This window comes from Zonotrichia albicollis, chromosome 3 (genome assembly GCF_047830755.1).
Source record: "Zonotrichia albicollis isolate bZonAlb1 chromosome 3, bZonAlb1.hap1, whole genome shotgun sequence".
NCBI lineage: Eukaryota > Metazoa > Chordata > Aves > Passeriformes > Passerellidae > Zonotrichia > Zonotrichia albicollis.
In genome coordinates this window covers 74,134,923-74,162,714 of record NC_133821.1, presented here as the reverse complement: position 1 = coordinate 74,162,714, position 27,792 = coordinate 74,134,923, and the positions used below count along the sequence as shown (strand labels likewise).

Genomic DNA, 27,792 nt, shown 5'->3' with positions numbered 1-27,792 from the left:
AAGCATTTTTTGTTTTGGCCACTGATGGTGAGAGGGTTTTGGGATAAATCAACTCTGTCTCATTTCAAATGGTTGTTCTGATGTCATTAGCTAACAGGACTACTTACTGGGTAAAAAAGTACTTGTTGTACTGTTGTACAATGGCAGAACATTCAGTCCTAAGTAAGTGTTTTATCTTCATTTGTTTAACACTTAAATTGTACTAGAGGAGGTCAGATTTGAATCAAATGAAAACAGTTGGATTTTTGATTAAGTATTTGAAGCTACATAAGAATGGATCAATGAAATTATATGGTTCTAGTCCCAGCAAAAATTTACAATGTCTTTTCTGCCATTCTAAATTAAACTTCGAAAACAGACTTCATAGATATCTTGCTGTTTTTCATTTCAATTTTTTTTTACTTGCCTGCAATTCTGAAGGCCACAAGGGTATTAATTATATATGGCATAATTTTGTAAATTAGATTCTGATACAGGTTCAGAAACGAAATCTTGCATTTATTGAACCATAAATTGGTAAAGCTAAAAGCAGAATGTGCTTTTTGATTATAACATCTATTTTCCATCTGGGTAACAGGTATTTGCCATTCAGACAGCAAATACCTTTGTGAGTGTGCACATTCTGTAAGAAAAGAATATGTTGTGCAGGAAATAAAAGCGATGCCAGAAGTACTTTTTTTAGTTAAGAAAACCAGAATAATAACACACGCTGTAGCTGAAAAAATTATTTCCAATTAGATAGTTATAGGTGTATTATAAATAAGGAATTTACTTTCCATTAGACAAAATAAGAGCCTGGTTTATTTCCCTTTAAAGACGACGCAGAGATTGTTTATCATGTTTTGGACTGGACATTGCATGCATACACAACACACCATGTTAATTTGTAACGACATTACAGGCCAAGAGAGAGATCAAGATCAACAGGAATTTTCTAATATAATTATCAAAATTTGAAATGCATACTTTCCAGTTTATGCATCGTGACAAAGCCAAAATTTGTTTTCCCTTCTTAATATGAGTTCATTCTCCCTGAACTACAGACTAATGAACTATTTGTCCTTTGGACAAATTAGTGGGCATTTTTCCTTCCAAATCTAAGTTTCAAGAATTAAAGAGACCACATCATTGTGCATAATTTAAATAAGACAGTTTTGGTCTAGTTAGGTCAAAGTTTTTCAAACTGCAGCACAACTGTATTATAAAAAAGTCAAACAGAATAAAATACATTCCTTATATGTCTCAGAAAATAAATTCAGAAAAAAGGGGATTATTAGGATTTACCACTCTGTGAAGGAGCAGTTCCCTACATTTGTGAAGTTGTTGTCAGTACTCTTTGCCATTCAAAGGAGAAGTCAAATGTTTGCATAAATTTTTTAGATCAGCTGACCTGATCTGTCATATCTGCCTGTGTCTTACTCAAGTTCTTCTGGCTAGGTGAGGAGCAGGCAGACTGTGTTGTAAAGCCAGTCTACTGAGCATATGTCTAAAAATGTGGCTCAAAAACCAGATTAGCTGCAGCAGCATTCCTAAAACAAGAATGGCTTGTGCTCATCCTGATCTCTGTTCTACATTAAAAAACTGTCTTGACAGAGTATGACCAAGAGTTACCCTGTGGCCGAGTCAAAATAAAGAAAGCAAGAAGTGTGTGGTGGTGACACAAATAGGGGAAGCTGGTATATGATTAAAATACACTGCATGCTGCAAGAGCCTTGTCCTCACAGGATCTTTTAATTCCCTTCAACATCCATTTTTAATTTCTGGTTTGCTTTAAACCTAGTATTTTCCAGGATATTTTTCCAGGCTTCTAAACATTAAGGAAGTAATATACCACATTAACACGACAAGTATGAAATGCTAAGTGATTAAGACTGTCTGGAATATTTGTAGGGAAGTGGAGAGCTTGGTCTCTTGGTCTAGGAATGCTCCTCTGAGTCTGTGCATCTCCACAGATTTCCATGGATCACTCTATCAGCAGCAGCTGAAGTATAGTAATAGGATAAGTTGTTGAGACAAACCCTCCTAAAATGCCATGGTTTTCCATTATCATGAATACTTACTTAACCATTGATATTAGACCCTATATGGCATTCACTTGCAACAAACTCATCTTCCTATTGCCACTTTCCATTAAAAAAAGCTGTCAGGCTGCTCCCACAGTTCTTTCTGCTTTGTTTTCTTTACCAGATCAGCCTAGCCCAAGATATCTATCTGCTTTCCTAGAGCTGTCGTGTTTGTGTCCTTGCTGTTTGGTTTGTTTTATACCTCAGGGCTGCATATTGAAAAATGAGCTGACTTTTGGTTTTGGAGGATTTTGTTTACGTTGTCTAGAACAACTTGTTTTTTAAGACTTTGTTTTTAAATGGCAGTTCAAGAGTACATTATATAACAGGGAAAACCAAAAAGTAATAGAGAGGAGGGAAGGGAGAAACTTTATCATGGTGTAAATATAATAGAAGTAGCAAAGAAGCAGAGACATTTCCAACATTTTTAAATGACTTTTAATAAGAGGAATTGCTTCAGCTTCAATCTGAGATGCATGACTTTAGGAATCATTAGTAATGATCCCAATCTTCCTCTCTTTCCCAGTTTGTCACTTAAACAATAGAAATGCTCTGGGAAATGTAAGTTGTTGAAACAGCAATCTTGCATGATGGCACTGAAAACTAATATCTTTAAAATAGTATAAGTCCTACTATCCCAGGAGGACAAATCTTCCATCAACAGAGCTGGAAAGAATAAAATTTCAGTCAAATGTAGATGAGGTACATCTGCTGCATTAATGCATTTCATCTTTAGGCACGTGTGCTGAAAGACCTGAAGAGCTTCCTCCCAATATCATCCTCAGCTTCTGACGTTTTCATGTGCTGTTCCCTGAAACTGTGGGATGGGAACATACAGATGAGGGAGAGTATGCTAACAGGCTTTCACTTTTAGAAATATCATTTTTACATTTGCACATAGCTAAGGCAAAACACAGTGGAGCTTGCGATGTCTTTATTGCAACATGAATTATTGACTCTTAAAGGGTAACTGAGTGAAATCAGACAGATTGAAGTTTATAGGATGTTAGAATGATTTTTCAGAATATAGATGTTAGTTTTTGCAAAAAATGTTCATCACTCTATATAAAAAATTGGAACCAAATGTAGCACCCCTTGGTGATGTTAATATTTGTTATAATTCAATCTTCAGTCATAATGCCTGTTATTGGTGAAAGCTTGCAAACTAACCCCCCTGGGTCCAGATTCCATGTAAACACTTTGAAAAGGAACTTCTTAGTTGAGGTCCTTCTTATCTATGACTGGATTTTTAAGAGCATAATAATGGCTGAAAATATATTTACATATGTTATTAAATAAATGTGAAACAATAATAAATTAGAAAAGAATAGGATGACGATGGAAATCTTGAAAAGAAGAATTTTGGAGGAAAGATTAGTTGATATAAGGGGTAGAGAACAATAAAAATTAATCGACTTTTAAAAAAAATGGACTTTTCCCAGTGTGCTACTCAAATTAACATGGTGATTAAAGTACAGGGCTAATGAATAACTTCTAGAGGCATAATGTACTGAACCATCTTTGTTCCTCATGAAATGCTGCTGATCACAGCTTTTGCTTTAATTACGAAAAGTAAATTGTTGTAAAAGTACATTTCTGCAAATGATGTCTGCATAGATAAGAAAAAGAAAGGTAGATTGACGCTAGAAGAACTGTTCATTCTGGAATTGTATCTGAATAGAATACCTCTGAGCATTCATTTGCACATATCTTTGTGCAGAGCAATACAGTAATAGTTTATCCCATGGGGAAATTTTTAGCCAATTAAACGTGTTGTGTGGATATGCAGGTGTTCAAGCATATTACACTGATTGACAGATGTGTTTCTGACATGATGCCAATATATATGTGTTATACCTAACTTACAGTAATAACCCAGGCCACCAATTACACAGAGCACTCTTTCTTCAGAAATCACAGCTGTTTCATAATCTTTAAAACTGTAGTTTAACTGACTCTAGTTTTTGGTAGCAGGGGCTGAATAAATTACTGTTGTACTTTGATGCAAGTAAGAGCAATTAATACAAGCTGTAATCATAACTGCAATTGAAATGTTATGCCAGATCTGTCAATATGAATAATTTTACAGGTTTGTTATTTTATAATACTTAAAAGGGAGTAATCTTAATTTGACCTTGAATAGATTAGAAAGTTGTAACCAATCAAGGTTACAATTGTAACCAATTGGTCAGCTGTAACCAAGGTTACAACTGATTACTTGCAAGGTTTTTGTAAAGCCTACTAAAAATTAAAGTATCGGCATTTTTTGAAAAAACATGGATGCAAGGTAGCATCACTAGTTTTATGCGCTTCAACTGTGAGTACACAGAGTGTTAGGTAGATAAACATGGAGATTTCACCTTATTGTTAAAATGTCTACATTAAATATGAGATTCTCCATCTAACTACAGTGAGAGTGGGTATTCAATTAGTTTTTAAGATCTACAAATTACTTGCTCCTTCTTCTCACTTCTCTTTCAATGTCAGATTCTTAAGAGAGGGGAAGTTGTTAATTAGCAGCAAACAATCCTAATATTAATTGACATTTGTTTTCTGTTCTTGTTACTAAACCTAAACTATGTTCCCTGTTATTAATAGGCGAGAAATATAAATATTTCCAGTGGGGCAAGTAATTGCATTCTGACACAGATACAAGACAGATGAAACACTCTTTGCACATGCTTATTTCTCTCTATCAGCCCTAAACTGAGACTAGAGTGAACAGTTTCAATTTAGATTTACAACTTTAGACATAAAGTTTGCATGAGGTAAAGTTTCTTAATGATTACATTAATCTGAGTATCTAAAAAAGTTCTTAAAATTTATGAATTCAGTGAATCATCATGAGCTTCAGATAGTCATTCCTCTACCTACTTATATTGAATGGGTCATGTCTTATCCCACTGAAATATCTGCAACATGGGAACTTCTGTCCATCACTAAACAGAGGTTGTACAGATCATTAAGTCGCATATAACCCTGTAAAACGGACATAAATTATTTATAACCCTAAGAAAGTTGAGACAAGGCAAACAGAGGTCCAGCAAAATTCAGTTAACTGATTTAGTCTCCTCAGATAATTTTCTTTATTTAATATAAATTACGTGTTCATCAATATTCCTTGAAAATGCTGGGGACTTGATATTTTAGCATGGAAATCAAAGCTTATTAGTGCATGGACAGCCATCTATCAAACTGAAAACATCTTAAGTCAGGAGTGGATTTGCATTGAAAAACATCTTGTTTGCAGTTCAAGATTCCTGTCGAGTGTTCTTCAGTAAAATCACTTTATTTAACTCTTAATCCGATGCAGGATGACAATATTATCTTCAGTGTGGAAGATCCTTTGGGCTCCATCTTGTGGCTATTTCAGTGACTGTTTCCTTTGAGAGAGCTGCCTGCCTTCAGTTGGTCAAAATATCACTAATAGTTTCAAAAGCATACTAGCATATGGCTGTATTTATTATTTTCTAGAATATAATACAGAATTTTTGACCCTATTTTAAAGAATGGTTTTTAAAGTATTTATAATGATTTGGGGTTTTTGATTCCTTTATTTAGGACTAAAAGTTCTATTAAGAGTCTGTGTAATACATTTTGGAGTTATAGAATCAGATACTTTACTTTCTTATCCTTCGACTCTTTGAAAATTACATAGTGAGGCTACAAAATCGTTAGAAAATTACATAGTGAGGCTGTGATTCATCTTGAACCAGTGGCATCTGTAATCCCATACTACCATGACCATTTGCTTTATGAATAAGATGACTTCCAGTTTTTCTGGTCAATTACAAAACTAAGCAGCTCTGGAATCCCCCCATTTTGTTTTGGTGGTGGTTTATTTTTTTTTTTGTTTGTTTGTTTGTTTTTTGTTTTTCAGTTTGGAAAGCATCTTGATTTTTATATATATTGAAAAGGGATGCCACTGTGCCTTGGTCTGTTTATTCCACCTTCTGTATGCAGAACAGCATTTTCCAAGCCATACAGTACCATTACAAGGAGTACTAGAAGGAAATGGTTCTTTACTGAATTGACAAAAAGATGTAGTTTGGAGTTTGAATGTTCATGGCTTTCCCATTTTCTCCTTTTGTTTGATTTTAGCTGCACTCAGATGTTATTTGTTTTTTACACCACAATGCATTTTTTGAGAAAAAGACTAAATGTAATCCTACATACTCTCCTGTATATTTATTTTGATGAAACTTGTTAGATGAATGTTATTTTCGTTTTGCTTTCTAAAAACTAGTAAATGAACTTAAGAGCAAGGTGTCAGAGTGTTAACGCTGAAAATCATAATGGGAGTGTTGCTACTGACAGGCAACCAGGACATGCATCTCACTAACTTGCAAGTCTTCATAATATCTGACTGTAGGCAGTCTACAGAGCAGGTGAGACTCACAGAGGTCTTGAATTGGATGTGCTCTTAGGAGCAAGGCAGAGTTTGCTCTGTCTCTTGCTCATTAGCTCCAAGGAGGATGGAGAAAGGAACTCCCTGGCAGCTCTGGTTCACGAGTCACTTTCAGAAAGGAGAGTGTTCTTACATGTACTTGTGAGAATGAGCAACCACAGGGATTGTGTCATGGCTGAATCCTGTTTGGTCCACTAGAAACACAGATGTAAAGAATCTTTACAAAACAAGACTTTCTGACACTGACTGGAGAGACAACTCATTACTCTTACTTGCTTGACATCCCCAACTCAGTCCATGTCCACTATAGTCAGAAATAAATAGGATATGGGAGATATGAATTGAAATAAGAAATTCTACTTTATGCAGAACTAGGAAAACTTGACGTTTTCTTTGATCTGGCTCTATTCCAAACAAGGATTTTTGTAACCCTCTGTAGTTATAAAACATTTTTGAAATATGAAAATACTCTTTTTGTTTATAGCAAAAAAAGGTAATTTTTAATATTTATTTCATTTAAAAGTGACAATTAAATGTGAAAAAATGCTGAAATATTTCAGCATGTTGCATTTCTGTTTACTGTTTTCTGGAGTTGCCCTGGAAATTATGGGATTTATATCACTTCACCAACCCCTGGGTCTATTTAAATTAGTTTGATTTCTTGCTCACATGCTTTGAATTATTAGCAAGAGTTAAAAATTTTTGTGTACTGGGAGCCAGATTTGCTCTTGGTAAATTTTGGAAGTGCCTTCCTCATGCAAAGGTTTTCTGCCTCTTGCCCTTTTAGAATTGACAACATTTACACATTTCTGTGACAGCTTCTCTATCCCACACATGTTGAAAGAAGGCATAACATGATGCTGGAAGGTAAAGCTGCCCATTTTCTAGGACTTTGGTCACAAAGTCCTAGAGACCTAACCTTTGAAAGAGAATTAGTGAATGCCTAAATTTCATGCATTAATTGTGCCTCAAGGTTCCTGTTAGTATCATCCATATTTGGAGAAATCAGCACAATATGTAATCTTTCTCCAACTTAATTTTGTTCTTTTTTGTCTCTCGCCAGCTCCTTCAAGTCTGATTTATGCTATGCACAGAATGTACCATTGACTGAACGCGTCATTCCATCTTCTCTTTTATGATGGCTTGTCACTCTGTATGGCTCATTATTCTTGTTTTTCTAGATGAGGGATGTATTTGAATAGGACAAAATAATTGGAGAAATCTTCATGTAGAGTACAGTGTGTGTGCTGTATGATTCACAGGAGAAATGGTAAAGTGCTGTTTGAACTGTGCATGCTACTACCACAATATATTTTGGATAATGAGCCAGTCAATTTAGAGCACTGCCTGGCTACTTCTATTATTTTTGCAGCTGTGCAAAACATACTGTATCCTTAAGCAAAACCAGTGAATATTACCCTTTTTTATTGCCAGTCAGAGGAATACACATGCAGCCTAGAGCAATTTCTTGTGACAACAGAATAAGCAGAAATAAATAAAACCTTATCATATTTGGAGTTAGCTAGTAGCATGCAATATTTTCTGTATGAGGCCTGCAGAGAAGGGGAAGCTAGATGAGAAAGCATGGCAACTAAAGCATGGCATGTTCATTTTTTGGAAGAGGCCTTATTATTTCTCTCCAGTTTTTCAGTTTAGTGCATATCTACTAAAGGCATGAACATCACTGAACCAGTTCGCTTTAGTCACTGAAAGATTTCATTTTTCTGGCATTTTTTTCACTAGAATCACTACCTTCCTTGCTGACAGTGTTGGTTATGATCTCAGAAAACCAGAGGGTGGTATAATCCAAAAAATAAATAAAGGGATGATAATCATAAGAATGACTAAAACTGAATTTCAGTTTATACTTCCATGTTTCTGTGAAATAGGTTGGTGGTAACCAGCAGGATGAGATACAGCCTGAGCCAGGTGCATGAAAGTAGCCTAAACATATTTGTTGCAAAATCCTTTCAACTAAGAAATCAAAGGAAATTTTTTGAAGCAAAAGAAATATAGAAAAGAAAATGAAATGGAAAAATCAATTTAACTTCAAAGATTGTTCATGAAAAATGCATTTTTCAATCAGTTTTGCTGGGGAAGATTTTGGTTAAGGGGGAAGAAAATCCTAGCTGATGGAAAATGAGCACTAGATGTTTAAAAAAAATTCCCTTGGTGTTCTTCTGTAAAAGAATGGGCCCACAATCTGACAAGGGTGAGAGAAATAGCACCCTTAAAAATTACCTCGTTCTTTTCTTTCCATCAAGGATGTAGCAGCTCATGTTTTTGAAAACTGCAGAAATTTTGATATCTGAAAACCAATGGCTCTATGAGTAGCTGCCAGTTTTCTGATTCTCCCTGCTTCATGTGCTACCTTTCATGCCTCAGTTGCTGCAAATTAATCTTTGGACAAAATATTCTGCTTAATACCTATTAAGCAAGGTTGTTTTTGATAACTGAAATTAATTTTATTGTTCTGTTAAAGACATGAAGTGAAATTTTGGCCTCAGTGGAGTGAATGGGAATTTTGCCGCTAACATCAATGCAGCCAAGATTTCACTCATGAGCTGATAAAACAGTTGAGACTATACTTTTTTTTTCCAGTTCAGTTAACAGCTCTGTACAGGGATAACAGAAAAACCAAAAAAATGTCTTCATGTATAGGCAGTAAAGGTTGGCTCCACTGTACTATTATGTGAAACATAGAATTTCCAAATGGCAAATGACACTCCCTAGCCTCCCTCCCCCCCACCAAATCTCCCATCAATAATAAAGAGCTAATTTTTTTCTCATTGAATAAAAAATCTTTCTCATAAAAATAAATCTTGAATAATCCTAAGAAATATATGGATATGTTCTGATAATGTTCCCATTGCTCTATTTAGTAAGAAAGACAAGACTTATAAGCCCAATACTCAATAAAGTTGAACAGGTTTAAAAAAAATACCACCTCAGTGCAAATATTTCAAATTATTTTTTCTCTTTGAATAAAATAAGAAAATTAGGAAAAAAAGTTTTAACTCAGCAAATCTTATTCGGAAAGACAACATATAAAGAGAGATTTAGGTTCTTATAAATATATTATATTTATCTTTAAATACAAGTAATATCTTTTGTTCTGATTTAGGGCAAATTTTTCCACTAATCTGTTAAAATATCAGGGAAGGACTTCAGCAAAGGTTACATTCAAGCTCCATATATATGTGAAAAGAGGAAATTAAATGTGCCTGGGAAAGCAACTTCTGCAAAGAACAAGCAGCCAGGTCAGCATGCATGGTGAACTGCAAGTTTTGTTCTCTTTGACAAATCCTAATGTGGTAACAAAGGCCTTTCATTTTCCTCCCATCCAGAATGAGGAAGTGTCTGACACTGGTCTGTATTGGCCTGTTTTAAAAAGGAGCTACCAACAGTGGAAATGACAACAGTGTTATCCCAGCAGGAGCAGATAAAGTTGGCTGATGGTAGCACACGCGGTGCTGTGTGTCATCACAATGCTGTAAATCATCACAATTGTATCACTGAACGAAAGAAATATTTCTCACAGCAGTCACAGCCTGAAAGATGTTTCAGTCAAGGGAAAAGATTGATTTACCTTTCTTCTCCCCCTCCTTTTTCACTGCAGCTGAAACAGAAACAAAAATACAGTGTTTTCAAAATTGAAGTTAATAGCAGTATCAGTAAAAATAATTCAAACACGTATATGAACATTTGTGCACATATATCAAATCATACATATATTATGCCATAAAGGAATACATTTCTTGGCCAGATGAAGAAACTGAAACATTTCCTCACAGACAGCTCTGCCATTGATGAGAGCATATTCCAGCTTTCTACATCCTCACACATAATTTCAGCAGAACACTGTCCTTTACATTGCTCTTTCAGAAGCTGGACAATGTGTCTGAGTCTGAAAAGCGGCAAAAAGATGGATAGTTTACCCAAGGAACTTGGTTTTCAGGCGATAAAAGGCCAGAGTACCTGCTGCATAGTGCATGGTAGCGGGGGAGGGAAAGGCATGAAACAGTGTGATGAACTAGACAATGTGATGCTCCAATGTAAGAGATTCCCTTGGCTGTGTGCTTTTTACCCTGATTATTTGAAGAAAGAACTAATTCTTGAGTTAACTTGTTTTTCTCTCTGTACTGAAGAGACCTGTCTTGTAGTTCTTGAATTACGACACACAGAGCTCTACACAAAGAGGGCTCTATTAACAGCCTTAAATTACAGTCTGTCTTTTCTAAGCCTATCCAAATCCAATAATACTTTTTCAGTTAATATAGATAGTATACAAAGCAAAACACATTTATTAAGAATATACACACCACGTTATGGAATTACAAATCTAGATTGACAACTATTCCAGAAACCAGAAATGAGCATTGTCATATTTTAGGTTTTGTGGATGGGTTAAAAAATCATTACAAGCCATGGAGGACCCTGTTCAATTTTTTTTTTTTTTTTTTTTTTTAGTGTAGAGTGGGAAAAGAAAGGTAAATTCCAGTGGTGGAAAGGTCAGAAAACTGTGATAATGCAGTAAGTATTTTCAAGGAGGAAAAATATTCAAGTTTAAGTCTTTTCTATTGTTTAAGACTTTTATCAGAAACTTGAACCTTTATCACCAGCAGTCCTTCAATCTCTTACATAGTGGTGTTTCCAAAGGACTTTTTTCTTAGCAGTTGAGCAAACACAAAAATTTTCAAAATCGTGACATCTTGAAAGCAGCAAAAAACTTCAAAACCTGGTTCCTACTCAAAACCAGTTTTTCTGTGTAGCTTTATGACCCAGAAAGAGTCCAAAACAGTCTAAATATTGTCATAAAAGTGTCTTCTTCTACAAATTTTCCCTTTGTTTTCTTATAAGAAGCAATTGGATTCCATCCTGAAACAGGAAGTTTAACTTTATTTCTAAATGTATAATAATTAATTATGAAAATTACATTTCCATACAGATATCCAGTTCCTCTGTGTCATTTCTAAAGAGCCCTTGACCTGGATTTGTGATTTTCAGTCTTATCATGATCATACTAATTAATCTCAGAGGAAATCTTGAATCTTTCCTATTTTACCTTGTATGAGACTTTTGTTGTTTTTCCTAGCCTACTCCAGTGCCAGGCTATCATGTCAGGGTTTTGCACACAACACTCTGGATGAGATGCAGCTTTGATTTATGCAATAGCTTTAGAACATTATATGCCTTTTTCTTAATGCATTTGCATATGGAAGAAACTTTTTCAGTGACTTGTCTGCAGCAATACTTTGGTACTTTCCTGGATTTACATGGTGAATTTAAGATAAACATTTCTTTAATATTTTCCCTCTACTTCATATTTCATTATATTTATGGACACTAAATTTTCTTTAACATGGTGCTGTCTGTTTACCTCATAAATTCAATGTATCACAGCCCCTTCTTATCCTGAATTCTTTAACTGATTTAGTCATCTGAAAATTTCATTACATTGCTATTTCTATCTTATCCCATTAATTAAGGAATATAACATGAGTCCAGACATGAAATCATAAGCAATTCTTCTGTTAACAAGATGCAAGATGAAAATTAATCAATTGCTCCCTGATTCCTAGCCAGATATTTATTTTCTTTAACACTGTAGGTCTTATGCAGCAGCTCCTTGGCTTCTGCAGTAATTCTTATAATGAGACTTTATAAAGGTCTATTTAAAACATTAAATAAATGTTGTGTTTCTTACTTTATTAATTTATTGGAAAAAGTTATTATTAAGACATAGTTTCCATTTCTAGATACAACACAGGCTGGAACAGAGTGTTTTTCCAGATATTTGGCTTTGTTCTTAATTTAATTACGGATTCACCAAATTTCTGACAGATTTTTAATTTCTGAATAACTCTGCAGTAATTTAAATACCTTTGCCCTCACATAAAGGGCAAATACATTTGAAAGTAATTGACATTTTGACTAAGTTCTAGCACTTATTTTGCTTATAAACATGTAAGCTGTGGTGAAACAAGATCAAATGCAAACTCATCCCATGTGTCAGGTACTCTGTGATAACTGTTCATATGTGTGCTGTTATGCTGAAGTGAAAGCCACCTCATGTAGACAGCTACAGTAAAGCATCTGGCATTCACTGAGTTGATACTGTCTTTGCCCATCTCACCATAAATTGTCCATCTGTTCATAGCTTGAGAAGAAGATACTGGTTTACAATATTTAAGAACCATATACAGTGATATTTCTCTCTCAGACATTCCTAGAAGGTATTTTCTCTCCCTCTTTCAGTCTTTTTGAATTCAGAATTTCTCTTATTCATGTCTAGTGAAATCTTACTCATGTTAAGAAACTGCAGTTAAAAGAATCAGTATAGTGAGTACCAGAGAGGAGAATTTAGCCTTTAAATTGGCTGAAGCATCTGTTATTTAGAATGATTCTCATTCAGTAGCAGGAAAAACCTTTCCTGCCCTTTTCCTCCTCTGGTCCAGATTTTAATGAACAGTTTCGGAGAAATAACCTCTCATTCAATTATATTAATGCATTTTATCACTAATGGGCAAGAATTATGTTACATTTGAACTCCCTCATAACCTGCCTATCCCTTTTGCCTTAATTTGTAAGACATAGATGCTGACCTAATAAGAAAAAAATTATTCACTAGATAACCCCCAAAAAGTTTAGAGTGTTTTTCCCCTTATTACCAGCAATGCCTTAATGAGAATACAGAAGGATATTGTATAGAAGGAAAGTGTGCAAACTCAGTATAATTATTAGATTATTAACCCCATGTGCTGGATCTGGCTACGATAGGCTTAAGTTTTGCAGTAGTCAGAAGGGAGCAGAGCCAGGACCCAGAGGTAGTTCCATACCATGTCACATCATTTTCTGGAGATGGATTCCAGGTTGGGTAGGTGGTGGACAGAGAGGTCAGTTGTTAGTGTTTCCACAGGCAATATCATCACGTGAATCACTTGCTTTTCTTCTTGTACACTCTGCCATTAATATTGCTGCTGTTACTGGTCATTGTCGTGTTTCATTGCTGTTTCCAGACACCCTCATGAGGCACCTTTTGGGCCTCCAATTTTCCTCCCCAGCCTGCCAGAGTGGAGGAGTGAGGGGAAAGTGACTGACCAGTGCATGGTTTGGAGTATTTCAGTGGGAACACTAAATTGAGGAATAGCATTCCTAAATCCCCACAGTCCTCTCTCTGTAAAATCACTTGGTAAATGTGGCAAGGGTATGGTAATATTCCTGAGCAAGTTCCCTTTGACTGTGGTAGGAGCCTGGTCCAGTGCATTTGGGGCCATAAATCCAGAGGAATTGTGACACACTTGAGAACTTGTTTGAACCTCATGAAATTCAACAAGGCCAAGCGCAAGATCCTGCGCATGGACTGGGGCAATCCCAAGCACAAATATAGACTGGGCAGAGAATGGATCAAGAAAGCCCAAAGGAGAACTATTTGGGGTTGTTGGTGGACAAGAAGTTCAACATGACCCAGCAATGTGCATTCAGAGCCCAGAAATCTAACCATGTTCTGGGCTGCACCAAAAGCAGTTGGGCCAGCAGGGCGAGGGAGGAGATTCTGTCCTACTCTGGTGAGATCCCAGTTGCAGTACTACATTTAGCTCTGGGGACCACAACTTGAGAAGGAAATGAAGAATTCCAGTGAATCTAAAGGAGGCCATGAATATGATCAGAAGGCCGGAGCACCTGTACTATATAGACAAGCTGAGAGGGTTGAGTTTGTTTGGCCTGAAGAAGAGAATTTTTTGGGGACACCCTCTAGCATCCTTCAATAGCTGAAATAGCACACAAGAAAGATGGAGAAGCACTCTTCATGAGAATATATAGTGACTGAACAAGGGGAAAGGGCTTCTAACTGAAAGGGAGTAAATTTAGATTAGATATTAGGAAGAATATTTTACTGTGAGGGTGATGGAACAAGTAGAAGATCTGGAATAAATTGCTCAAAGAAATAGTAGATGATCTACCCCTGGAAGTGTTCAAAGTCAGGTTTGATAGGGCTTTAAGAAGCTTGGTCTTGTTTGATGTGTCCCTGTCCATGCCAGGGTGAGTAAAACTAGATGATCCCTCCTAATTTAAACTATTCTATAAGTCTATGAGAAAAATGGCAATAGAACAGAATAAGCCTGATTCTGTCAGGCTTATGCTTGAGAAGAATATTATCCCAGTCAGAGAGAATCCTTGTTTCTGATTTGAAATAATATGTGAAAAAATAATATTATGCATCAAGAATTTTGATTTATTGCATAAACATGCAAAAATAAAAAAAATTAGACTAATTTCTGGCCCCTCACTTCAAGGAGGACACTGAAGTTCTGGAGTGTGTCCAGAGAAGGGCAATGAAGTTGCTGAAGTATCTGCAGCATAAGACTTATGAGGGGCAGGTAAGGGAACTGGGGTGTTTAGCCTGGAGAAAAGGAGGCTCAGAGAGACTTTATTGCTCCCTACAACTGCCTGGAAGGAGGCTGTAGGCAGGGGAGGGTCGATCTCTTCTCCCAGGCAACCAGTGCCACAACAAGAAGACACAGCCTGAAACTGCATGAGGAGAGATTCAGGTTGGAGATCAGGAGGAATTCTTCACAGGAAGGGTTACTAAGTGCTGAATGGACTTCCCAGGGTGTTGGAGTCACCATTGCTGGAGGTATTCAAAAAACAACTGGAAAAGGCCCTTAGTGCCATGGTCTAGTTGACAGTGAAGTGTTCTGTCTAAGGTTGCATTCAATAATCCTGACTCCTTTTCAAGCATAAATGAGTCTGTGAGTCTGTTATTTTGTGATTCAGAGGACTTTTCAGGATGCTATTATGGAGTTCTGGTTTTACCAGCATTTAGCAGTCCCTAACTCCAGGAAATATCTGAAGTATCTGTAGATATACTTTCATTTACATACCAAAAGTATGTTTCTACATATCTATGCAGGTAAATATTATTCAGCTTGAATATTTTCTTTAAGGAAAATTAATAAAAAGATCAAGTATCAAGCCACGAGGACAACTTCATACTTTGTAGTTTGCCACAAAACATATCTTACCTTTATGTAACCTACTTTTTGGAATTAAAATTTTAACTCCCTTTTCTAATTTGGTGTTCATTCATATCATGCTACTTCTGTTCTTTTTTTCTTATTTTCTAGTGTCTATTGAAGAATATTTACAGAGAAGTTCTGACTTAAAATGGGAATTTTATACCCGCCATTATGACTCAGTCTTGGTTAAAAATGTGTCATTATGTTAGTCTGACTTTTAAAGCTATGGCATTTTCTTGAAGTATTTCTTACCCACAGTGTGAAGCAATGATGTTCTGTAATGGATGGGTAATTTGAACAGGCTGATATTGAGATTTTTGTATACCAAATGTATCTACCTTACATTTCAGTTCTCTATTAGTTCTCTCATAGTAGTTCTCTATTTTATATTATAATTCTACATTGAACTTCTGTGAATTTGGTTTTCACATTTCAGCAATGTACTTATCATAACAAAGGGGCCACTTCTGTTACTGTAATTTACACGGGATTTGACATATTTCTGTAAAGTAGCAAGTGCTAATCCAAACACTGTTATTTCTCAAGGCATTTTTGGTTGGCTAGTTTAACCTGAGATGTCCTCTGAGGAAGCACCCCATGAACTCTCAGTTGGCTAAAAAATACAGCACTCATAAAGGTGACCTCCTGCTCACACTTGGTTACAGGGCAATGGCCAAAAAATTTCTGGAATACTTTTCTCCAGAGAGGCTTTTCTCAAACTGTCTGCCTGATGTATGTGACATGTCACTTATCATTGTTAAGAAAGGGAGGGTTGGTGATGTGCAGCATCCCACATGAATGCTTAAAGCCACTTTATGCATTGGGGTTACACTCTTCTGACAAAATGTCAATGTCTTGTCATGCATATTCAGTGTCACTGAGTTAGTTGCATTTGCTGTTGGAAATGTACTTGTTTGAATCCCAGAAACTAAGAAATAGCATATGTGTCACATGAAGCAGAGAAGACAGAAACAACTTTTAAAAACCTGCAGCCACTGAGCTGAAATGCCTCCAAAGGAAGATTGTATAAGATTTACTGTGTCATGAACTTTGAAGACTAGCAAATTACTGAATCCTATTGTTGACATATAGTGATGTCATTATATAAGAGCATGCAACCTGAGATGTTCCCACTCAAGCTCAACTTTCCTACTCAACTTTTCTGTTTCAGTCCTGCTTCTGGGCCCTGAAGGATCTATAGTCCTGCTCACTGGGCAGACCTAAGATACACAAGACTTAGTAGGCAGTTGGCCCAATTTTGTGTCTGACAGAATCTAATCCAAGTATTTTAAGTTCTTATAGAGTCAGCTAGAGTCAAAGAGAAATGATGTCTCAGGTGAGAGATATCATTTTTTCTCAGCAAGCTGTGCAAGACATGAATTACATCCATAGATGACATACAAGGCTGTATGCAATGTAGTGGGAATAACTGAAGTGAGTAGTGCTCATCTCGCTTGGAAGCTGGTAAAGGCTGTGTAAACCCAGGGCTATCACACTTCACTAGAGTTGATACACTACTTTGACTACTACAAGGAGTTTCAAACTATTTAAGCCCTAGTTCATTTTTATAGAAATATAAAATGGTTTGGGTTGGAAGGAACCTTAAAGATAACCTCCCATGGCAGCAGGGACAGCTTCGACTAGGCCACATAAATCAGTGTCCCATCTGACCTGGCCTTGAACACCTGCACAACTTCTCTAGGCAACCTGTTCACCAACCTCACAGTAAAAATTTCTCCCCATATCTAATCTAAATCTACTTTCCTTCTGTTTGAAGCCATCTCCCCTTGTCCTGTCACTACATGTTCTTGTAAATAGTCTCATTCCATCTACCTTGAAGACTCCTGTCTGATACTGGAAGGCCACAATTAGGTCACACCAAAGCCTTCTCTGCTCCAACCTGAAGAAACCAAATTTGCTTAACTTTTCCTCATAGGAGAAGTGTTCTATCCCTCTAATTATCTTGGTGGCTTCCTCTGGATTTCAACAGGTCCATGCTCTTTCTGTGCTGGGGACCCAAGAGCTGCATGCAGCACTACACCAGCGGGAAAGAATTACCTCCTGTGACCTGCTGGCCACACTGCTTTTGATGCAGCCCAGAAGACAATTGCCTCTCTTGTCTCCAAGAGCATATTCGTGGCTCATGTCCTGCCTCTTCTTCACCAGGACCCCCAAGTCCTTATTGACACGGCTACTCTCAATAGCACTTTTTTCTGGTTGCAATTAAGCCTTTACTTTAAATCAGAACTATACAACTGTGCAAAGTAATAGCTGATGTCTGCTAGTCTGCTATACCCTAGGTGAAATAGCTGCACTTAAAAACTTGTGAATGTTGTCTCTCATAACTTTGTCAGAGAAAATATTACCTCAATACTTCTAGCATTCCTTAGGGAAGCTCTAAAGATAGGAAGCAGTATTATTCAATTATCTGAAACAGTTTTCAAAACTGACTGGAAGATTTTAAAATAGACTATTACATTTCCATGACTCAAATGACTGTTATTAGCTAACAAGTTTTTACATATTTTTATCCCTATTATCCATTATTTACACAGTTAACTTGAACAACTGTTTTATAATGAAAAAGTGGTTTAGTCCATATGCAAAAAGGATAAAAGTAAACTAAGTTTTGTTTGAATTTATTTGATATGAATAAATAAACCTAAGCATAGTTGGTTAATTATAATTACAGTGCCTAAATATGCCTAGTATTTGAGATGTACTATAAATTGTTATTGATTTTTATTTGATAGTTAGTGCTGATATTTCAATATAAGAAAAGAGAGAAAAGTGTAATCAAATAATATGTAGAAGAAGTAAAATGCAATCTGAAATGACTAATTTAAAAAGAAAGAATAAGACAAAAATCAAGAAAAAGTAAACTAATTCCTTTTGACTTTAGAGACTATAAAATACCTCAGCTACAACTTTGTATAGCCTCATATGCACCTGTCACTTGTTCAATCAGGTAAAAAAAATGTTCAGCAGCAAAGGATGCCATTCAATGACATTCAGGAATAACTAACCAAAGAAACAGGGACTTAATTTGTGACACCTTGAACAACAGATTTATTTTCTCAACTGAAACTTAGGTTAAGGTTCAGTTCAACTTGGGATTGTTACCTTTTTCCTTAGGATTATTTGAAGCCTTAATTTCTTTTCGTTTTGAAGAGTCTGAAAGAGAAATCAAACACAAAAATAAAAGGAGAAAATCAGCAACATAAATATACACTGTGCTCCTTGGTACTGTAACAAATGCTCATAACACCAGATCAGCCAAGAGATGTGTTAAGAATTAGAACTTCTATTTAATTCAATAAAAGGCACAAACTAAAGTTGAAAGCAAACCAAAAATAAGTCCCATTAAATTTGCTGGCAAAGTTTCTGCGGGTTGAACCATACACTCATTCCTGTGCAGCCTATCATTTCAGCATTCAGCAGCAGCTCTGTTATAATTCACTCAGAACACACTAGCACTCCCACTGCTGTGTTGGCTGTGCAGGTCAGACAGCAGTTAAAGAAAGCCACAATAAGAAGTGTTATGACTTTATTATTTCTGAATCATAGCAGACACTGCTCCTTTCAATATATCAGATCTTTTAAATGAGAAGAATCTAAGCTTGGTCCCTTTTTGCCAACAGCCTGTAATTCAAAATATATCAAAACTGCACTGAGATACCAGCAGAAAACTTGTTATTTGCCAGCCACATAATTATAAGACATTACCTTTCTCCTTTAAGGCTGTTGGAGGCTTCACATCTTTTCTTTTTCCAGTCTCTAGAAAGAAACATTTAACATTTATCACAAGTCAGGTTAGGGAAATAAGATGACACTTGAATAGATAGCAAGTCAAAAAATGTGATATGTGGAGAGCAAAAGAGAAGTGATAATTAAATAGATTTAACAGCATGGAAATAAAGAACAGGACAGAAAAAACAAGGTCATCCATTCATCTTTCTAGTCTTGGATATGCAAAATAATAAGCCTTCAAAATGTCATTAGGTTCTCTGAATTTTAAGGAAACTCTGGAGCCCTCTCTCAAGCAGGCAATGAAGAATTACTTAAAAAGAAGAAAGAAATTCTACAGAGCAGTTGGCATCAATGATTTTTTCTTTTGCTGAACCCAAATAAAAACTAAACCACATTGATATAATTGAAATATTAGGAATACTTCTCTTGAAAGCCAGAGGCTGCTGACAAAGGTAAGTGGGAGATTTTTTATTCAGGAGTGACAAAAGGACCAGCTACTCATTCAGGACGCCAATACTCTTTTAATATTGAAGAGGCCATATGGGTATTGCCTGTGAACAGAATTTCACTTCCTATGCATATATAGCCTTTTAAAATGACAGGCATACTGGCTATAAAAGAAGAGCAGTTCTCATCCTTCAAATGTACATTAACATATTTTATGTCAAAATGAATAGTCCAGGGACTTAATTGTATCTTCAATTTTTTTTTCTTCAGTATATGACAAAGTGTTAAAGGAGATGAAAAAAAAATCAAACCTGAAATTCTAGTTCTCCCTTTCTAGTAACTGACAAGGCAGAACTCAGGGACAAAAAAAAAACAAACCAAGCAACCAACCAAATCCCCCAAAAGCCCCCCAAAAATTCAGTAGTTAGGTAATCACAAATAAAGGACAACTATGATCTTCTTTTGGTGTCCAGGTGAGACACAGGGACTGATAGCAGTGGCATAAAGGAGAATTCTCAGCCACAAGGGACGTCCTGGCTTCATTTCCTACAATTTTTACAAGGAACAATACATTCCTTGCAGAAGTGTGTCATTTTGTTCTATATCTATTCAGCAGTCATAGTCTGGACTGCATCCAGTATCTCCAGTTTCCAAAAATAATGGGACTTTGTAACATTTTAGACTTCAGATGTGCTGCTCCAGCTCAGGAACCAGGCACAGTACGGACAGCCTTTGCTGTTTAATTTAATTTTTTCAGCTGTTTCAGTGCTCTACAGAAAGAGAGTGTTCCATACACATCACATTGCAACAAATAAGGTGTGCTCCGAATAGATGCTATCAAGCAACCCATGACCCCTGTGTGAACAGTTAGCAGTGGTCTTGCAACTGAAAGGATTAGACACAGAGATGTATGTGCCCACATAGCCAACAAATTAAGAAAAGAAATTTGTCCTATCAGTCACCCTCAAACATCTGGATGCATTAGTAGCCTCAGCCAGTTTAATTCTCAGACACCCACATTCCTGAGCTGTAGCCACATGGACCAGATTTAGTCTAGTTCCCTTCAGTAATGTTCCCACTGTGGGATTTAAACAACTCATTTTTGACAGTCCAACATCCAAAAATGGTATAAAACCAAATTTTAGTATTTTCCCCAAGACATAAATTCAAATATTCACATTTAAAAGAAGACCAGATGATTTCTAGGGATCCTACTGGGATCTGTACAGCATAAATATTATTAAAAACAATATCATGTTTAAAATAATCTAAACAGGAACAAGGATGGGTTTGGTTTTCCACACTTCTATATACCTACTCAAGAGCTCTTTCTTGACTGACTAACTGTTGTGATATTCAGGTCTGGATTTCTTAACTTCTTCACTTACCTTTTTCTCTTATGCTCTCTGGATTTTTGAGATTTTTCACTTTCAGGGAATCTGTAGGAAGATAATTATGTTTCTGAGACTTAGAAGGCAGGGGTACCCTTCTACATTTAAAAGACAAGTCAAGAAATATTTAGAAACTAAGACCAAAATTGTGAACATAAATAGATGCAAGCTTGATCTCTCTTTATATACTCTCAAGAGACTGTCTCATATTTTTAAGGTGCAATAAAGTTAGTAGCAAAAGCAAGAACAGAAATTGTTTTTGGTGACTGTTTGTAGAGACCACATAGAAGAGAGAAATTCAAAAGACAAGGAAAATGAGCAAGCAATGACGCAGGATTAGGAATTCTTTGGGTCTTATGCAAAACTTAATGAAGACAGTTTCTGCTTTCTTCCTCTGAAGAATTTATCTTTACCTCAGTCCTTCAGGGAATATGCATTCACGGCCAGCAAGCACAGGAAAAGCATACACTATGTTGTGTAAACAACTAATGTTTAAATATTCTTTTTTTCAAGCAACAGTTGCTTGACATCCTAAGTGTATTTATCAAGGAAATTAGGAGAAAATAGTTTTTTCCAAAGTGAAGAAATAATTTGATAGGCTTTTGAGTGTATGCTATTTGAGTGAGAGAATATCACAGCCTGCAGAATGCTAAATAGACCCAACTGCATTCCATCTGACAGGATATAGCACCTAAGCATATAGAAAAAACCTATGTCATTTATTCCAAATGAAAGTAAACTAAATCTTCAGCAAAACAGAAAAAGCTAAAAGAAGATTCTTTAAAAAATAATTTTATCTCTGAACATCCTCCTGGCTACCATGGTACCAGGAAGTAATCCCACTTATCCATCTGGATTTAAGTGTGAGTTGTAACAGAAAAAAACAGCTTTGACTTCTCCACCAGCTTCAGCCCCCACTTCCAGGGTGGCTAAAGCTGGTAGAGAAACCACATTGCACAGGGATAGGTTATGAAATTAGGAGCCTGATCTTCGCAGCAGCAGGTGGATTCTTCTTCAGGGGACTGAGAGAAAACTTCCAGTGTGAAGCCTGAAACCCTTTGAAGTAGCCTCTATATTGAATATATGAAAAGGCTTGAGGGAACAGCTGCCTCATTCTGGGCACACTGGTGATCTCAGTGATCAGCAGCCACCCTTGCAGCCACAGCACAAATCTTTGGCCTTGTGGGTTTTGTGCCACATACCCATGGTGGTTTTGTTGCCATCCATGTAGTAGATCTCCCTTAGATTTCCTATAATATGTAGCTCCTAAAGAAGGTTCAGCACTTTTGAGCCTTACAATTTTTGGATACAGCTCTCAGTGCTGGACACGTTACATGCTGCACCAAGTTCCCCACCCTTTGAGCAAAGGATATTGAGATCACCAGTTCTGCTTTTCTTCCAGGGAGCAGGTTTTCATTTTCAGAAGTTTAAACATGTACTTACTGAGGACTTATCAAACTTCTGCTCTGAAATGACCACTTTATTGCTGATCCCAGCAGGGGAAAAACATAAAGCTGGCTTAAAGTCAGCTTTCACCATAATGATTTCCTCCCACATTCTACTCTGGGGGTGAAGCTGGGTCAGGTTAGGAAGATGGTATAGAATGATGAAGCAGCAGCAGTGTGTGATATCCTCAGGATAAAGATATAGTTCTCATGCAAATGACAATGACAGATAAATAAATAGAAATAGACAGAAATGTGAACTGCTACTGTTCACATATAACTCCATTTTTAAGGGGAAAAAAATATTACAAGTTAAGAAAAAGAATGCCACAGGCAAGATATTATTTCATGTTACATATGCTTTAAAGGAAGTGTAAGTATTGCATAGCAAGTACAAATCAGCTCATTTGTTTCTTTAATGACAGTATACTATAACATATATGGCAAGAAAGAAATACACACTATTGAATTATTTCCCCTATCAATCTGTGTGAGAAAATAAATAGGTTTATTATCCACACATAGCTGACATAAGAAAATATTCAAAGATATCCCAAAACATGTCAAAAGTAAGGAAGAAGAAAAAAGAGCATTTGTTTGGAAAATAAATCACAGAACACAGGGTGAGAAGGAATTTACGTTACATATACAGGATAGATGCTGTCAATAACTCAGCACAATGCAAATATCTTAGAAAAAAACAATGAAGAGTTGTATATTAAATATTACAAACTTTTAGTGCCACTGTTACACCCTCTGAATGAATGAACTTCTACTCTGGTTATCTGGGTAACATACCTACCAAAAACCACCTGGCAAATTATAACTCAGAGTTTTATTGGCCTCAAGTTATTTGAATATGCTTATGTCAACAGAAAATCAGTTTCTATATTTGTGAGTATAAATAGTCTTCTTTACTCTTTACTGCAGGGAAGAGCTGAAAAGCTAGTTATAAATTCAGACAGAGTCCTGAGATGTCCTGTATCACTAAGAAGTGGAAAATGTACTATTCCACGGTCCTCTTTAACTACTCTCAATAAAATTAGGCTCCAGGACTGAAGACATTTTATTCACCTTATAAAATAAATAAAGTAACTTTGTAGGGTTATGATCTATAAAGTATCCCAGCAACAACTCCAAATTCAGGGATTTAATTTTCCTCTTTGTGCTTTAAATAAAACCACTATGCTTCAGTTTATGAAATATAGCCTGCTTTAGGATAAGCTTTTTGGTCTGGACATCATCTGTGTTCATTCAAACTGAGCCCATCCTTCAAAGGGAATGAGGTGTGATGATAGCTCCTTTATTGCATAAGGTGCCAGACACATTAATCACCAGAGTATTTAACACTTCAAGGAGAAGTGTTCCTTTATTTTGTTTACATGAATAGTAACAAACTTCCAAGATACATAAATAGGAAGTACATGCAGTCTTAAAAATCTTTCATTTCCTGTGTCCTTTGATACATTTGTATTTTCCAGAAAGATCCACTTTAAGAAAAAAATTGCAAAACACCAAGTCCCAAAGGGTAAGGAAAAGTCCCCAGTGACCTGGTCAATAACATTTACAGAGGCCCACTCATGAGGCTTGAAGACGTGTTGCAGAGGGGAAGGAATGGCACGCAAATAGGCTTTGATTAATTTATGAACCACAGTTTGGGCAGATATGATGACTGAAATAGGGAACAAATAATGTGAAATATATGTTTATGCAGTAGAGTGATCCGTAATGCAATAAGGAAATACACAACTAAGAAAGGCACCAAGGTTTCTAGAAGTTTCTCCCCACAGCTTTATAAGTTGCCCTTATAGTTTTGATGCTGATATATTTTCAACTGAGCTCTACAGCTCACTAATCAGCATCCTTGTTTTTAGGCACAGGCACAGAATTTTGCCAGTTTGATGCCTATTATGGGAAACAGTGATGGCTGCATCAGCAAGAGCTCTCAGGATCTGAAGGACAGGCTCAGCTGGACTGGATATCAGTGCTTCTGCAGGGGGTCAGGAGCCTGTGATGTCTTTGCAGATACATTCAGCAGCAAGTTTTCAGCTGTATTGACATTTAAAAGAAATTCCTACCTGCTCTTTTCTGAAGGCTGGGCGGAGAAAATCTTGCCTCCTTTGTCACGTTAGAAGGACCTGTAATGACTAATTACTAATTACTTAGTAATTGAAGTTGCTGATAAGTTAAACAGGAGCATAGGAGACAAAAAAGCAGTGTCCACTCTCAACAAAGGACACACTATGGAAATTTTTTCAGTGCTGGCAAACCACTATCCATTTGCTCTAAAGAAACTCTTATCAAAGAGAAAAAAGTTTTGGGTCTTCTCTTTTTTTCCTCCTCTCCCTGCCTCCCTGTAATCCTTTGAAAGGAGCAGCAGGCTGAATACACATGCTCCATGTAGGGATAGAGGGGGAAGAGTTGTCACTCAAGTGCTTCTTTTACTTTTCCATCACAACACCATCAGGCAGACACAAATTATAGGCAGTCTTTGGGGAGGGCCATAGGACTCCATAGAGTTTGGATATACAGTTCTGGTGCAGAAAACTAAGCTTGTTTAAATGGGACATGCGTACATCAGGAGTAGAACACACACAAATTAACAATATATGCACCAAGAGAATTTGCAGATTGCCATAATTTAATTCAAATTTTTGAACAAAGAATTAACTGAATGAACATAGCTTCTAGGATTTTGAAAATATATCTAGCAATAAATTATTCCTCCTTTGCTGTATATGTTTTTGTCATCTTTTTGCTTGAATTGATCTCCTTCAGTTCCTTCTTTGAAATCACATGCAATGACTATAACTTGAAATAGCTATAGATTAAAGTCTATATATTGCAGACCATACCTATCTATATATAGTTATAGGCTTATAATAGTTATAGACTATAACTTAAAACAAATATTAACTTGACTAAAAATATGGTAAATCTTTTTATTCTGAAGATGTCAAATAAGACTTATCCATAAGTAACTGCTTCCAAATAAAGTTACTTCTAGAAAGAAGGGAAGAAATAAAACGTGTAAAAACCACCCAATAAAACAGTTGATGAAAGGAAATTTAACTGCATTAACCATCTACTCTGATCAAATTGCAAAAAAAAAAAAAAAAGATAAGGAATACAAGAAAGATTCAGACCAGCTCTCATGTTGCAGATGGTTGACTGGAAGAAGCTCTGGGGTTTTAGCTGTAACTTTTACAGAGTATCGAAGACATGTTTCCCACTCATGTGCTCGTAAACCTTACTTTCTTCTTACTTAGTTCACACATTTGTGATTCAGTTCAGAATTTCTTAACTGGCCCCTATTAAAGACTTAGCATTGTTCAGACCTTCTTTACAAGGTACTTAACTATTACACAGAGTTATTAATGATATTTATTTAATTAATTTTGAGAACTCTGAATTTTAAGTGTTTTGATATATCCTATTTATATTCCCCCACCTTTTTAATGCTGTAATACTGTAGAATATTTTAACTAGTTAAATTATCATTGGTTAAAATCTATAATGAGAAAAACTTCTAATGATTGTTTAAAAAATTAGCATCTTCATTCTACTTCGTGTGGTCTTAGCATAGCCTGTATTTTATTATGTATTCTTACCTTTTTCTCTTAAAGATGTAGGATTCTTCCCTTCCTTTACTTTAGCAAGTTCTGTAAAAAAAATTTATTAATTTTCAAGCTAGAGTGTTAAATGGTTAACATCAAATGCCGCTAGGATAATGATTGATTGAATAATCAGTGGTTTCTAAATGATACCAACTGAACAAGATGCCAGTTAAATGTGTAGCACAAAATTAATTTTCATCAGTTTTAGCATGCTCACAAAGTGAAACCACAAATGTTCTTAAATTTGAAGAAAGAACAAAGATCACTCAAAACTTATTTCACTTTGCAGCTCTTAATAACTGTTATCAAGTGTTCCTAAATTCTAGGTTTAACCTACTAAATTTTTTTCATAACTAGTGTAAACAGTGCACTCTTTGCACTTCTAATTCAGGTAATTCCAATTAAGTTTCACAGTAAATTTACTGAAATAGTATAATGGTTACAAAGTCCTTATTAAACCATACTTTAAAAACCAAAATGGCAATGCATTCCAAAGGTTTTGTTTTTTTGGATGCACATAGATCTTAGTTATATACAAATTCGTCGTGCCATGTTACCTTTATTTTTCGTGGCAGCTGGAGATTTCAATTCTTTATCTTTCCCAGGATCTGTAAAAGAATTAGTCACACCAATAAAGTGACAGTCAGAAACCACAACTGAGTGAGCAATGAGATTTAACCAGAGGAGAGAATGAAGCATATAGATTGTGCAAGAGACTAAAACTATATATTAGAAGATATGGTAATAATTGTGTTATTGGAAGATTTGTAAGAAATTCACCAGGTATCATCCAGAAGGTTCAGTCCACAAAGTGTGTTTTATTGATCAACTATTATAGATTTAATAATAAAATTTGCAAACTTCAGCTTAGTATGAGACAAGGACAGTTTTTCAGTGCTCTTTACCAGAAAGGTCAAAATTGATGCTTTGTCAAATTTGTCTCATTGGAGCTGACTGGGATTGCCCATTCTTGCTGAGCAAGGCCAAGGGTCTTCTTCTTACAAAAAGATCAGAGACTTGGATTTTGACTTCCTGCATTTAAAGTAATGTAACTGCTGGTTATACTGTTTTATACATGTCATCTGAGAAATTCTGATAGGTGGTTTCTGGGAAAACTAAAAATACTAGGTTCTCCATCACATATGAAACAAAAGTTCCTTCTATTGAAACACTCAGCAGCAATTCAGTGCCAGGATATATGAAACAAAACTGTTAGAAGACCCTCTTGTTTTCTACACATAAGATATTAAGTCAAGACTCTTGATGAGGAGGAGTTTGTGTTTAGGAGATGGAGATTGTGTTTAGTAGATAGATATGAAAATTGTATAAGCTACAGTAGGTAGTTTTAGTGGAAATTGTTTACTGCCTTAATGACACACAGTTCACAAATTGTCTCTTTTATTATAAAAGCATAGACTGTGTAGCAGTCTAAATAGCAATTTATCATGATATCAATAAAGCTTCTTGTTCATGGCTTAGTATTTGTCTCTGACCAAGACAAACTGAGGTGCTGGGGAATCTGAATTGAAGGAATCCATAAATAATAAGTTTTTATTTATGGTAGTAATAACCATCAAGTGGAAAAACCTAATTTGCTGTTGACATTGAAAGACCTCTTCTGTTGGGACTGATGTCAAGAGATAAATTTTTC

At 35.9% G+C, this 27,792-nt stretch overlaps 1 protein-coding gene across 31 annotated transcripts in view; it reads right to left on the bottom strand.

Annotated features, from left to right (window-relative positions):
• The window catches only part of TRDN (triadin), a 229,596-nt gene that overhangs the window by 41,340 nt on the left and 160,464 nt on the right, over positions 1 to 27,792 (bottom strand). For 25 of the 31 annotated variants that reach the window (XM_074537877.1, XM_074537878.1, XM_074537882.1 and 22 more), the window contains 7 exons: positions 26,699 to 26,749; positions 26,136 to 26,186; positions 24,603 to 24,671; positions 21,077 to 21,127; positions 19,218 to 19,268; positions 18,615 to 18,665; positions 10,061 to 10,090 (listed from right to left, as the gene is read on the bottom strand). In XM_074537877.1, coding sequence (XP_074393978.1) covers positions 10,061 to 10,090; positions 18,615 to 18,665; positions 19,218 to 19,268; positions 21,077 to 21,127; positions 24,603 to 24,671; positions 26,136 to 26,186; positions 26,699 to 26,749 — 354 coding nt within the window. The remainder of the gene's footprint in view (positions 1 to 10,060; positions 10,091 to 18,614; positions 18,666 to 19,217; positions 19,269 to 21,076; positions 21,128 to 24,602; positions 24,672 to 26,135; positions 26,187 to 26,698; positions 26,750 to 27,792) is intronic. The other 6 variants (XM_074537883.1, XM_074537895.1, XM_074537874.1 and 3 more) reach the window with 2 other exon arrangements.